The following is an 11,400-nucleotide window of genomic DNA, read 5'->3' as shown; positions in this document are numbered from 1 at the left end:
AACTAATTCTTAACAAACTAACAACTTTTATCAACTAATCTCTTGACAAGTGGAATCTTCTTGATCGTTGGATTGAGCTTGACTGTCTATAGCTTTACAACTATCAACTCACATTTTAACATCAATTCTCGTGTTAACATTAGAAACATTGTGCAAAAAATATGAGGTGGATAAGAGTTTTTGGAGTCTCACTTTTAATAGAGCCATTAACATTTGTCTCACGAGAAACTATCCTGTGACACCTTCCTAGCAGAGAAATGTAATTTCATTGCTAAGTTAATGGTAATACATAATCAATGACGTTGTTAAATTGAGAAATTGCATCCTCACCAACTCTCATCTGTCGTGTATATCAGCCGTTCTATGTCCAATTTAACAATTAAATGTGAGCTCATAAGTCCTCAACTTTTCTTATTAAAATGTTTCCGTTGCTTTAACATAGAACAGTGAAGCATTTAAAATACTTTGCAGCTTATAGCAATTTGGGTCGTACACTCTTGAGAAATTTTTGGTGTTTTGTTACATTGTCAAGGGACTTAGCCTCAGTTTGATATATATTTTTTTTATCAAAAGCTGATTTACTTTAAAGTTAAACAGTAAAAAAGTGTTTGCTAAAAATAAAATATCATGCTCATTTTAAAAGCATCATGCGAGTTGCTGTTAAAAGCTACTTTAATAAAAAGTCAAGTTGAAACTTTAATAATATTTTTAATTCCTGTAATATACTCATTAATTTTAAAAATGACATAATCTATTCTTTTAGACACATTTTATCCTTAGAGAACAAAGAGACCCCTACAAACCTTAGCCTCTTACACTACCATTACCATTACCATTACCATTGTTTCCTCCACCACGACACCACAATTGCACCACCACCACTACAACCATACTCGTCACCATTACAACCACAAACACAACTGTCACTACCATCATTGCTGCCATCGCCATCACCACCACCACAAACACAACCACAACCACAACTGCCACCATCACCATTTCCTATCACCATTGTTACCTCTATAGCCCAATCACCACACTCATTTATTGGCACCACCACCACCATCATCACAACATTGCTCTTGCCATCGTTGTCGTTGTCACCGTTCACACTATCATGTCTATTTTATATCACTTTTACATTAAAATTTACCAAACATCTTTACATTGTTTTTCCTAATCACAACACTTTAATTAAAATTTATCAACACTCAATTACTTTATTTTACAACTGATTATACTTAAAGCACAATAAGAGCAATTTTTAAAAAGAGCACAACAATCCCGAATTGGCCCTTAATGATATCACGCGTTCGAATATAGATAAATGATAACGTTGATATGTCTTTTAATAAATGGATATAGTGTTATTACACGACAGTGTGACCATAGTGCTAAAAACTTCTCCATACATTCACGCTGCATTGTTGGGATTCATGGCATGGTTTCTAGCTAAACAAGGATAAATTAAGCTTGCATTTGGTCTTTACATTTGCATTATGGGTTCGAAATTCCTCATCTTTTTAATTATTGTAATAATTTCGAACTCTCCCTCATCTCCTTAATAATAATAATTATTATTTAAAAAAAAAAGGATAAATTGAGCTTTGAACTCTTATGCATGAACAATTTGTAGTAGGACTTAAGGCTGGTTTGGTATTGTTGTGCTTTAAAAAAAAACTGTTTCTGATGTGCTGTGAGAATAAACTCATTTTTGCTGTTTCACGTTTTCAACTTTTTTTTTTCATTCAAAACTCTGAAAATAAGCTGTTTTTAAGTGTTTACCAAATATTTTTTTTAACTCAATTTTTTTTATACCCACTTTTTATAAAAGTAACTCAATACTAAACCAGTACTTAATACATGATAAAATAAACACTTGGCTGCAAAATCTTCCAATTAATCTGAGCCTCAGCTCAGTGACGCTGTACAACTACAAAGCCGAATTGTAACTTTCCTAGAAGACTATAATATACAAAAGTCATCCTATTGACCAAAATTATAGTCTACTAGCTTCTGATTAGACTATAATAATAATAATAATAATAATAATAATAATAATAATAATAATAATCCAAGTACTCCAAGCTAACTACTAGTCAGAGCTAAACTTGCCTCTAATTTGGGTACGTCGGGCTTGTTGGTATTGCTATGCTTTAAAAAAAAAAATTGTTTATGCTGTGTTGTGAGAATAGGTCATTTTTGCTGCTTCACGTTTTCAACTTTTTTTTCACATAAAATTATGAAAAAAAAATTGTTTTTAAGTGCTTACTAAACATCTTTTTTAGCTCAGCTTTTTTTTTATACCTACTTTTTTTTTAAATAACTTCAGTACCAAACCAGTACAAAGTACTATAAGCTAAACTGCCTTTGGGACCTGTATTATATGTAATCCCTTGGTTGAAGTTTCCTTCGGAAAAAACGCTTAATTGCTGACTTTACTACGACGTTAGTTTAACTTGAAGAACAAAGCAACAAAAGTTGCCGTCACTCTGGCGTTACCGTTATATGTAAGTCGAGGTGCCATTCATAATCCATTGTACCCTCTAGGCTTATATGCATAAAACTAGCAGCTGTGGGTGGAAAGGATATTTGCTTTATGATAATTAGACCACTTATTGGACCTTTACTGAAGAATTAGGCCTTTCATCCGAAGACTTAATTATTGGGTTTTGTGTGGGCTCTATGCTTTTCGGTACAATGTGGGCTGAGGCACGACAACACTAGTTTATGGATTGTTCAAACTTCAAAGGCATAGATCCAAAGAATTAAAGACATTTTGAATTTAAGAAAAATACACGCTTCAGGAGGAAAAAAAAGAAGGAGAGATGGTTTTCTATAATATAGTTTGGTCGATGGACATTCAGTTGTTACCTTCCAATCTTGAGTCATGACTAGTTAGGGTTCCTCAGCGGGCTATTATGTTCGTTGTAGCATGCGTTACCTCTTCTCTTTCGGAAAGATTAGTATTCATTACGATGATCATAGCGGCAGGAGCACAAGTGCTAAACAAATTCAAGTGATACATGATTGGAACTCACATTATGTTACGGTGTTCTATATTAATTGGGGGTCACAAATAATTAGTGACAACATTACAAAAGAAAGATGAGATTGTGAATGAAATAACTTTAGTTCAAGCATATTGATAACAAGCATAGATTGATCAAGGTAAGAAAATTTAGTGGGAGAAAGTAATAAGAGAAATGGAAGTTCTCGATTGTTTTCTATTTCTTATCCAACTTGGCTTCGCCATGGACATCTTAGTGCAGAAGTTAAGGGTTTCAATCGACTTGATGATGACCTTCGTGCATGATTTCTTTGTGAAGATGACAGATTCTGTTGCCAACGAACTAGCACATCCTTTTACAACAGAGACATTCTTTTCAACATACAACATACACTAGTTTTACGACAGATGGCAACATCTCAACCTTATATTCTATCACACATAACAACTACATCGCATGAGGAATATTGAATTTGATTTTTGGTTGATCAAGTATTTTGTTTTTGTGTCAAACATGATATTTGCAAAGGAATGTTTATAACATCTTGGTCGTAATAGCTGAAATTATATAGTAATATGGCCATGTAAAACTCACCAATTGCTGGGAAATCATGAAATCAGCACTGAGGTCCAATTTAATCAAATAGTTGAGAAGATGAGGTTAACGAAAGTAATTTCCTTTTTGAACGTACGCATGCAATCCAGCTCTAACTATCCCATCTTAAAATGAAAGTTGAGACTGATATTATTTCGATGCATGTATAAGTACCAGTTTGGCACAGCTGAAATTATAAAAAAAAAAAAAAAGCTATGAAAAAAAGTTGGAGTGTAAAATGCGTTTGGTAAATGTAAAAATAAGCGCTTCTTTTCAAAGTTCCAACCAAAATAAGCAGAAAAATGGAAGCAGCATTTTGCTGCTTCTCAAAACCTTTTTTTTTTTCATAGTAGGGGGATGAACATTAAAGTTTAATGAAACTTTCTTAAACCCAATTATACCCTCTTTGTTTCTCCTTCTCGCTTCCCTTACCATATCAGATATTCAAATTTGATTGTTCAAGAGGACGAGTTGAGTCCGGCTTCGCGAGGAATTCAAGGTTGCCAATGATTATGTTATTGGGAAATGTGATCTTCTGGAGATTTCTGCTTTACAGGAACTGTTCTAGGGATGAAACGCTTGCGATCCAGAGGGCTAGAGCGTAGGCGAAGCTACAGAGGGACATGAGGGGCTACACGCCCCTCCCTTCGTCGGACATGAAGCCTATGTGCCCTCTGTATCAACACTATGAATTAAACTATACAAATCTATAAAAAAAAAAATCAGAAAAACCTAAAACTAAAAGCTTGAGGAAGAAGAAGGAAGAGAGAAGCTTTGTGTATTTGATAACTGTTTTCTTACACAACAACCGATTTTTCTTAAGAATACAATGAGAAGGAAATCTGTTTTTATACTACATCTCAATTACACCGACTTAGGTCTTAAGCAATTATTGCCTAGGTGGCACTTCTGACATGGCCAATACCTCCCCTCAATCTTAGCTAGGGTAATCGAGCTTAAGATTGAAGCAATGTCGTAGAAAATCGGGTCCATGAGGTCATTTGGTTAAGACATCAACAACTTGATCTGTAGTGCAAATGTATTGAACTGATAAATCACCACTTTGTACTCATTCACGACCAAAATGGAAATCAGTCTCCAAGTGTTTGATGCGAAAATGCTGAGCATGATTCAAACTGAGAGCAATAGCAGACTAATTATCATAGAATAAAACAGGTGGAAAAGGCAAGCATTCATGTAAATCCTTGAGAAGAAGTCTGATCCAAGCAATATCTGCAGTGGTATGAGCTAAGGCACGATATTCAGCTTCGGTAGAACTACGTGAAACTGATGATTGTTTCTTCGACTGCCAGGAAATTGTATTTTCTCCCAAAAACACTACATAACCAGTAATAGATAGCCTAGTGTTCAAATCAGCAGCTCAATCAGAATCACTATAAGCATTTAGTTGCAAAGAACCTCCTGAAATGTAAGTTAAACCACAGTGCATAGTCCTCTTGAGAAAATGTAGAATCCTCTTAACCATTCCTAAATGAAGATCTATAGGGGCATGCATATACTGACACATGGTGTTCACAACAAATGCTATGTCAGGTCGTGTGAAAGTTAGATACTGAAAAGCCCCGACAAGACTCTTATATAACGTAGGATCAGGCAACAACATTCCTTCTGATGTTAAAATCTGGTTATGAGGCTTACATGGTGTAGAACACGACTTACAATCATCCATGCCTGCCTTGTGAAGAAGATCTTTCACATATTTAACCTGATTGATAAACAAATCAGCATTGAAATTATATGTAACTTGAAGACCAAGAAAATAGGCCAATTTCCCCATGTCTTTAAGATTAAATACTTCACTAAGAGTATGAATCACATATTGTATTAATTGAGTGTTGGACCCTGTGATGATAATATCATCCACATATAGAAGAAGGATAACAACCTGAGTGTCAACCATCTTGACAAAGAGACTTGAATTAGAAATAGAGACTTGGAAACCAATGGCTTGTCAATAACTAGTGAATTTAGCATTCCTAGCCCGAGGAGCTTCTTTCAAACCATATAAGGACTTCACTAGTTTACATACATGATTGGGAAACTAAGGATTGATAAACCCTTGAGGTTGCTTCATATAAACCTCTTCTTGCAACTCACCATGCAAGAAAGCATTCTTAACATCCAATTGTCGAAGATCCCACTTATGTGTTGTAGCTAAAGACAAGATTAATCTCACAATCGTATGTCAAACAACGGGACTAAATGTTTCGGTATAATCAAGCCCTTGTTCTTGACTAAAACCTTGTGCTGCCAACCGAGCTTTATATCTTAAAACTGAACCATCACTATTTCTCTTTATTTTATACACCCATTTACTTCCTATAACATTCTTATCACTAGAAGGAGGAACAAGAACCCAAGTACCTTGAGTTTGAAGTGCATCAAATTCTTCCTGCATTACCATCTGCCATTGAGGTATTTACGATACTTGTCTAAAAGTTGATGGCTCTGAAGCATCAACAATATCTGCAAGAAAAGTGAAGCCTCCTGAAAATGATCATCATCATCAAGAGTTAATGACTGAACTTCAGGAGACATTGCACTGAGAGCTGAATAATCTTGTCGAGCGATTGTTCCTATGCGCAATCTTGTATGAATGCCTGAAGGAGGAATAACTCTCTCTGAACTTGAAGAAGATGAGGAACTGATACTTGGCAAAACAACCTGAAGTTGATTAAGCTGAAGGACATGCAACGGGGCATTAGTATTGGAAATAGTAGCATTTGAACTGGATTCCTGTACATTCCTAGCTAAATTGTTAACATCACGGTCACCAGATTGTACCAATGGGCTAAGAGATTGACTAGAGGATACTCTAGAATTAACAGGCTCAACTACCTCTGCAGAAGACTGAACAGAAGGTAACTGAACAATTATAGGTCTATGTGTGCCGGAAGAAGATTGCTGACATGAAGTAGTACCAGAATTTCTAGGTAATTCATTGTATGGAAATATGGTTTCATCATAAATGACATGCCTAAAAATAATGATCTTCCCTATCGTAATGTTATAACAAATAACAACCTTATATCCTAATGAATATCCCAAAAAGACGCATTGAACAGATCTATGAAAAAAAATCAAAAAAACCTAAAAGTAAAAGCTTGAGGAAGAAGAAGGAAGAGAGAAGCTTTATGTATTTGATAACTGTTTGCTTACACAACAACCGACATTTCTTAAGAATACAATGAGAGGGAAATCTGTTTTTATACATCTCAATTACACCGACTTAGGTCTTAAGCAACTATTGCCTATGTGGCACTACTGACATGGCCAATACTCTGGTCTCATCGGATAATCTACCCCTTCCAAATCGGCCACAAAATCAGAAAGCAGGATGCCTGGGCGGGAATAGGAAGGACTAGGCGGAGGTATGCGGGTCTGGGAGGGGCTAGGCAGGCGCACATGAAGATGTTGGAATCGGATTTTTTTTTTTTGTAGAGTTGGGTGCGAGGAAGAAGATGACTTTGGTCACATTCTAATTGCACAATTCCATTTGAGATGGAGATGGAAGATAAAAATATAAATAAATATAAAACAATGATAAACGAGAGATATGGAAGCTAAAATTATAAATAAATAAAAAATAAAGATAAATGATGAAGATTGAAGAAGAAATTATAAATAAAAAATAAAATAAATTATTATATCACATTTAACATTATACCCTTCTAGTCATTTGATATAGTCACAGCAGTTTGATATAAAAGTTTACCAAACACTTGAACATTGCTTTTTTTGTTAAAAGCACTTTCACAATAAAAGTTTACCAAACACTCAATTGTTTTATTTTACAACACATCAAAAGCAGTTTTTTAAAAAAGCATTGTAATACCAAACTAGTCCTAAGTCATGTCCTATAATATTTGTCCATGTCAACACAAATAAAACCATATATTACACACACGCGCGCGCGCACGCATATTCTAGTTATCCATTTATGCATATATAGAGGGAGGGAGGGAGGGAAATAAACGCTATCAATAATTGAAGTTGGTAGGATCCTGATTCTAGCCTCTACTGTAGTATCTTTTTGACCCTGGTGTTTCGTTTTTGGGAAGAAAAATCTTTACATTGAGTTCATTAAAAATGTTAACACATCATGCATGAGTTTTGATTCTTGCAACCACTTTATCTTTGCTTACAATAGATATAATCACAAGGAAAAAGAAAAATCGTCAAACAAATCACAACCCTATCCAATTTTATTTGATGGATTCTAACGCACGTATGAGATGGATCCAGCAATTTAATAAAACAATAATTCATGCACTATAACTATATAGAACATATACAGAGTTGAATATCAGAGTGCGCATACCACAATGAACGAACAAACGGATTATAAAACTAGAAATATTATTGATATCAAACATTACAAAAGGCTACATAAACTCTAAGATGCTACATTGTGAATTACTTGTTTCTCAAACTAAATTACAAGCAATATTTATAGAGAACTAAACCTAAGAAACCCTAACTAGGATGGGTTAGACCCAAATCCTAAACTAACAAGGAAAACCCAAATACTAAAATAAACATAAATATTAATATTTTCCAACACTCCCCATCAAACTCATGGCAGTACATGACATGGGTTTGCCAAAGTAGATGTGGATGCAAGACTCCAAATTCCAGTGTCAGTGCCAATGCCAATTCCAATGCCACTACCAATGCCAATTGTCACATCCCGGCCCGGGCCCCCACCACATCCTGGGCTCGACTCTATCGTAGCATGATATTGTCCTCTTTGGGCCATGACCACGCCTTCACGGTTTTGTTTCTGGGAAATCACACGAGAACTTCCCAGTGGGTCACCCATCGTGGGATTGCTCTTGCGCGAACTTGCTTAACTTCAGGGTTCCGATGGAACCCGAAGCCAGTGAGCTCTCAAAAGGCCTTGTGCTAGGAAGAGATGAGAATATACATATAAGGCTTATAGGATCCTCACCCCTGAGCGATGTGGGATGTGACACCAATACTAATGTCGATGCCGATGCCGATGCCAATGCCAATGCAAATTCCAACTTCCGAACAAACAATCAAAAAATCCAATTTACTCTATCCACAACATCACTCGAATGGTCATCAATCCAAGCATTCCAGCGATCGCTGTAGAAGGCAACAACAAGCTACAAAAACAAGCCCAAACAGCAGCATCACGTGGGCCCCAAACCTCAAAACACAACAGCCATATTTTTTTTACCTTCCTTCTTTTCCCTTTTTTATTCCTTCTTTTCCCTTTTTTCTTCCTTCTTCTTCCTTTCCGTGGTTCCTTTTTTTTTTTTCGTTTCTTTTCTCCTTCGTCCCCTTTTTTTATTTGCTGGGGAATCTTCTCCTCTGCAAGCAAAACATTTTTTTTTCTTTTTCTCTTTCATTTTTCTTTTCCTTGCAAACAATCAATACCAACTAACAAATCTAAAATGAACGACGACAAATGCAAACAAATTGATACTAACGAGAACGGATTGAGCCCTAAGGATCGAACCCGCTCTGATACCAAGTTGAATATCAGAATGCACATACCATAATGAACAAACAAACGGATTACAAAACTAGAAATATTATTGATATCAAACACTACAAAAGGCCACATAAACTTCAAGAGGCTACATTGTGAATGACTTGTTTATCAAACTAAATTATAAACAATATTTATAGAGAACTGAACCTAAGAAACCCTAATTAGGATGGGCTAGCCCAAATTCTAAACTAACAAGGAAAATCCAAATACTAAAATAAACATAAATGTTAATATTTTCCCACATATAGTATACTAACAAGTCACAAAATTTTGTTTTATTATCTTAGCTTAAGATCAAAGGTCTAAAATTCATATAATTAGAACATTTTATATGGATACAACAAGTAATGAAAAGTTTGTATGAATTGTAAAATTTTAAGCAGCAGCTTAACTTAATATCTGTTGATCATGAGTATATTAATTCTGCTAAGATTTTGTAAAAGATTTAGTAGCGAGTTGCTAAAAGGAAGATTATTTGTTGTTACGAGTACTACTTTCTGTTACTGCACGAACTAATGAGCATAGTATCTAATGTACTTGCAATGTTCTAGATAAAAGGACAATAATTTCACGGAAATCACGTTCTAGAGAGTTTTGCGTTTTCTAAATAGACCTTCGAATCGTTGGAATTAAAAGAAATTAAGCACTGCATGCATATTAAGAGTGAAAAGTCAGAAATTTGAGCAACATGTTACACAAATCACACCTTCCGAGTAGGATTTTGCAAATCCCTCTTACGTGCCTTCATAATGCTCATGAAGAGCTTTTCCAATTCCTCCTATCTAATTTTTACAATCAATTCCTTACTAACTTGACCTTAATCTCGTGGAACTTGGAAAAACCTCGCCCAAGCACAACCCTAGGGTTTTACTATAATAAAAGGGAATCAAGATTGCGAAGGGATCGGGATATACTTTCCGATAATTGAAGATATTTGGTTACCCGGAATTGTAATGGTTATTTAGTTTCAGTTGCAACTCAGACAAATCCAGACATGCCAAATCGTTGACAACCTGTGGATTGAAGAAAACGCACTGTAAGATTTTCTTGCATTTGTAATATCATGATTAGGTGGTAATTAAGATTAAGTCAATGTCTAAATAATATACCAAACCTATCGATGAATATAAGTAATTGAATTTATATGAAAAGGAACGAGCGTACCTCACACTGAATGGTGTGAAACAAACTTTCATTTACTCTGGTGGAAGCACACTCAACAACACTAAGGCCTTTCGCAAGCAATACTTTGAGCACTCCCGAAAGAAGCAACCCTTCCTCCTCACCGCAGCTACTACTTACCAAAACCTCCACTCCTCCCAAACAAGTTGGGCGAACCATGATAGAGTACTTGAGAAAATTGTGACCCGAACCTTCATTTCTGAGACCAAAATCTTGAGAATCACATTCATACAACTTTTTATTAATCTTTTCCTTCTTGGCATTCAGTTCTTCGATCTTTGCCTTCATGTGATTTATATAGTTGACGGCCTCATTCATGTGCTCGGTGATTGAACGTTTTCCCTGTAACCCCATCACAAAAACCCTAGAAACATAAGTAATCATCTATGTCAAATAATTAAAACAACGCAATATATCCCCGTAACCCCAGCACAAAAACCGTCGAAACATATAACTAATCATCGAAATTAAAACTCGACCCACAAAAGAAAATTACAGAAAAAGACTGAGGAGAATATATAAAGAGGTTGATCTCACCTTGATCAATTCATAGGGGAGGAGGGATCGAAGTGATGCATTAAGAGCTGCCATAAGTTGTCTTCTTTGGCGTTCGTTGTCCCTACGCACGATCTTCCTTTCAGTCTTACCATCACTAGGATTTGCTCCATTATTGTTGGAATTAGGTGATAATATCATACGATGTTGCTGTTGTTGTTGTTGCTTGCCTTTCCCCATCATCTTATTACGGGATGGATTCTTCCCCTCTGGAAACACCTCATGACACCGCATAAGATCTTGTACACGCATCATATCTTCTCGGTGGGGATAATTGATAGTGGAGGTCTGGAATACCAAATCTTTGCTTTGACCACGATGATATGCATTGGGAAACATTGAACAAAGACGGTATGAGTCGCCTGGGAGCTCTAAAGTTTAAGGTTGTTTGAATACTCGGAAGGTAATTAAATACAGAGACTCGGGATCTATTTCGAACGCTTGGAGAGGCTTAATTAATAATTAGTAGGCTTAAGATTGTTCGAAATATTGAGAGATTTTTTACTGTGATCA

The 11,400-nt window shown here is 35.7% G+C and overlaps 1 protein-coding gene across 1 annotated transcript; it reads right to left on the bottom strand.

Annotated features, from left to right (window-relative positions):
- Window positions 1-9,758: 9,758 nt before the first annotated feature.
- LOC126588773 (transcription factor bHLH120-like) lies at window positions 9,759-11,400 on the bottom strand. Its single transcript, XM_050253914.1, has 3 exons — window positions 10,870-11,400; window positions 10,315-10,674; window positions 9,759-10,163 (listed from the first exon to the last, which is right to left on the bottom strand). The coding sequence occupies exons 1-3, from the start codon at window positions 11,224-11,226 to the stop codon at window positions 10,089-10,091; spliced, it is 792 nt and encodes a 263-aa protein (XP_050109871.1). The 5' UTR covers window positions 11,227-11,400; the 3' UTR covers window positions 9,759-10,088.

Source organism: Malus sylvestris, chromosome 1 (assembly GCF_916048215.2).
Source record: "Malus sylvestris chromosome 1, drMalSylv7.2, whole genome shotgun sequence".
Lineage (NCBI taxonomy): Eukaryota > Viridiplantae > Streptophyta > Magnoliopsida > Rosales > Rosaceae > Malus > Malus sylvestris.
This window is presented reverse-complemented; position numbering and strand designations above follow the sequence as displayed.

Bases quoted from the DNA above. Each gene is read 5' to 3' on its own strand.
- LOC126588773 (XM_050253914.1), bottom strand. From the start codon at position 11,226: ATGTTTCCCAATGCATATCATCGTGGTCAAAGCAAAGATTTGGTATTC. The intron at 10,675-10,869 runs GTGAGATCAACC...ATGGGGTTACAG, and splicing joins TCCCCTATGAATTGATCAAG to GGAAAACGTTCAATCACCGA. The intron at 10,164-10,314 runs GTACGCTCGTTC...TTCAATCCACAG, and splicing joins TTCACACCATTCAGTGTGAG to GTTGTCAACGATTTGGCATG.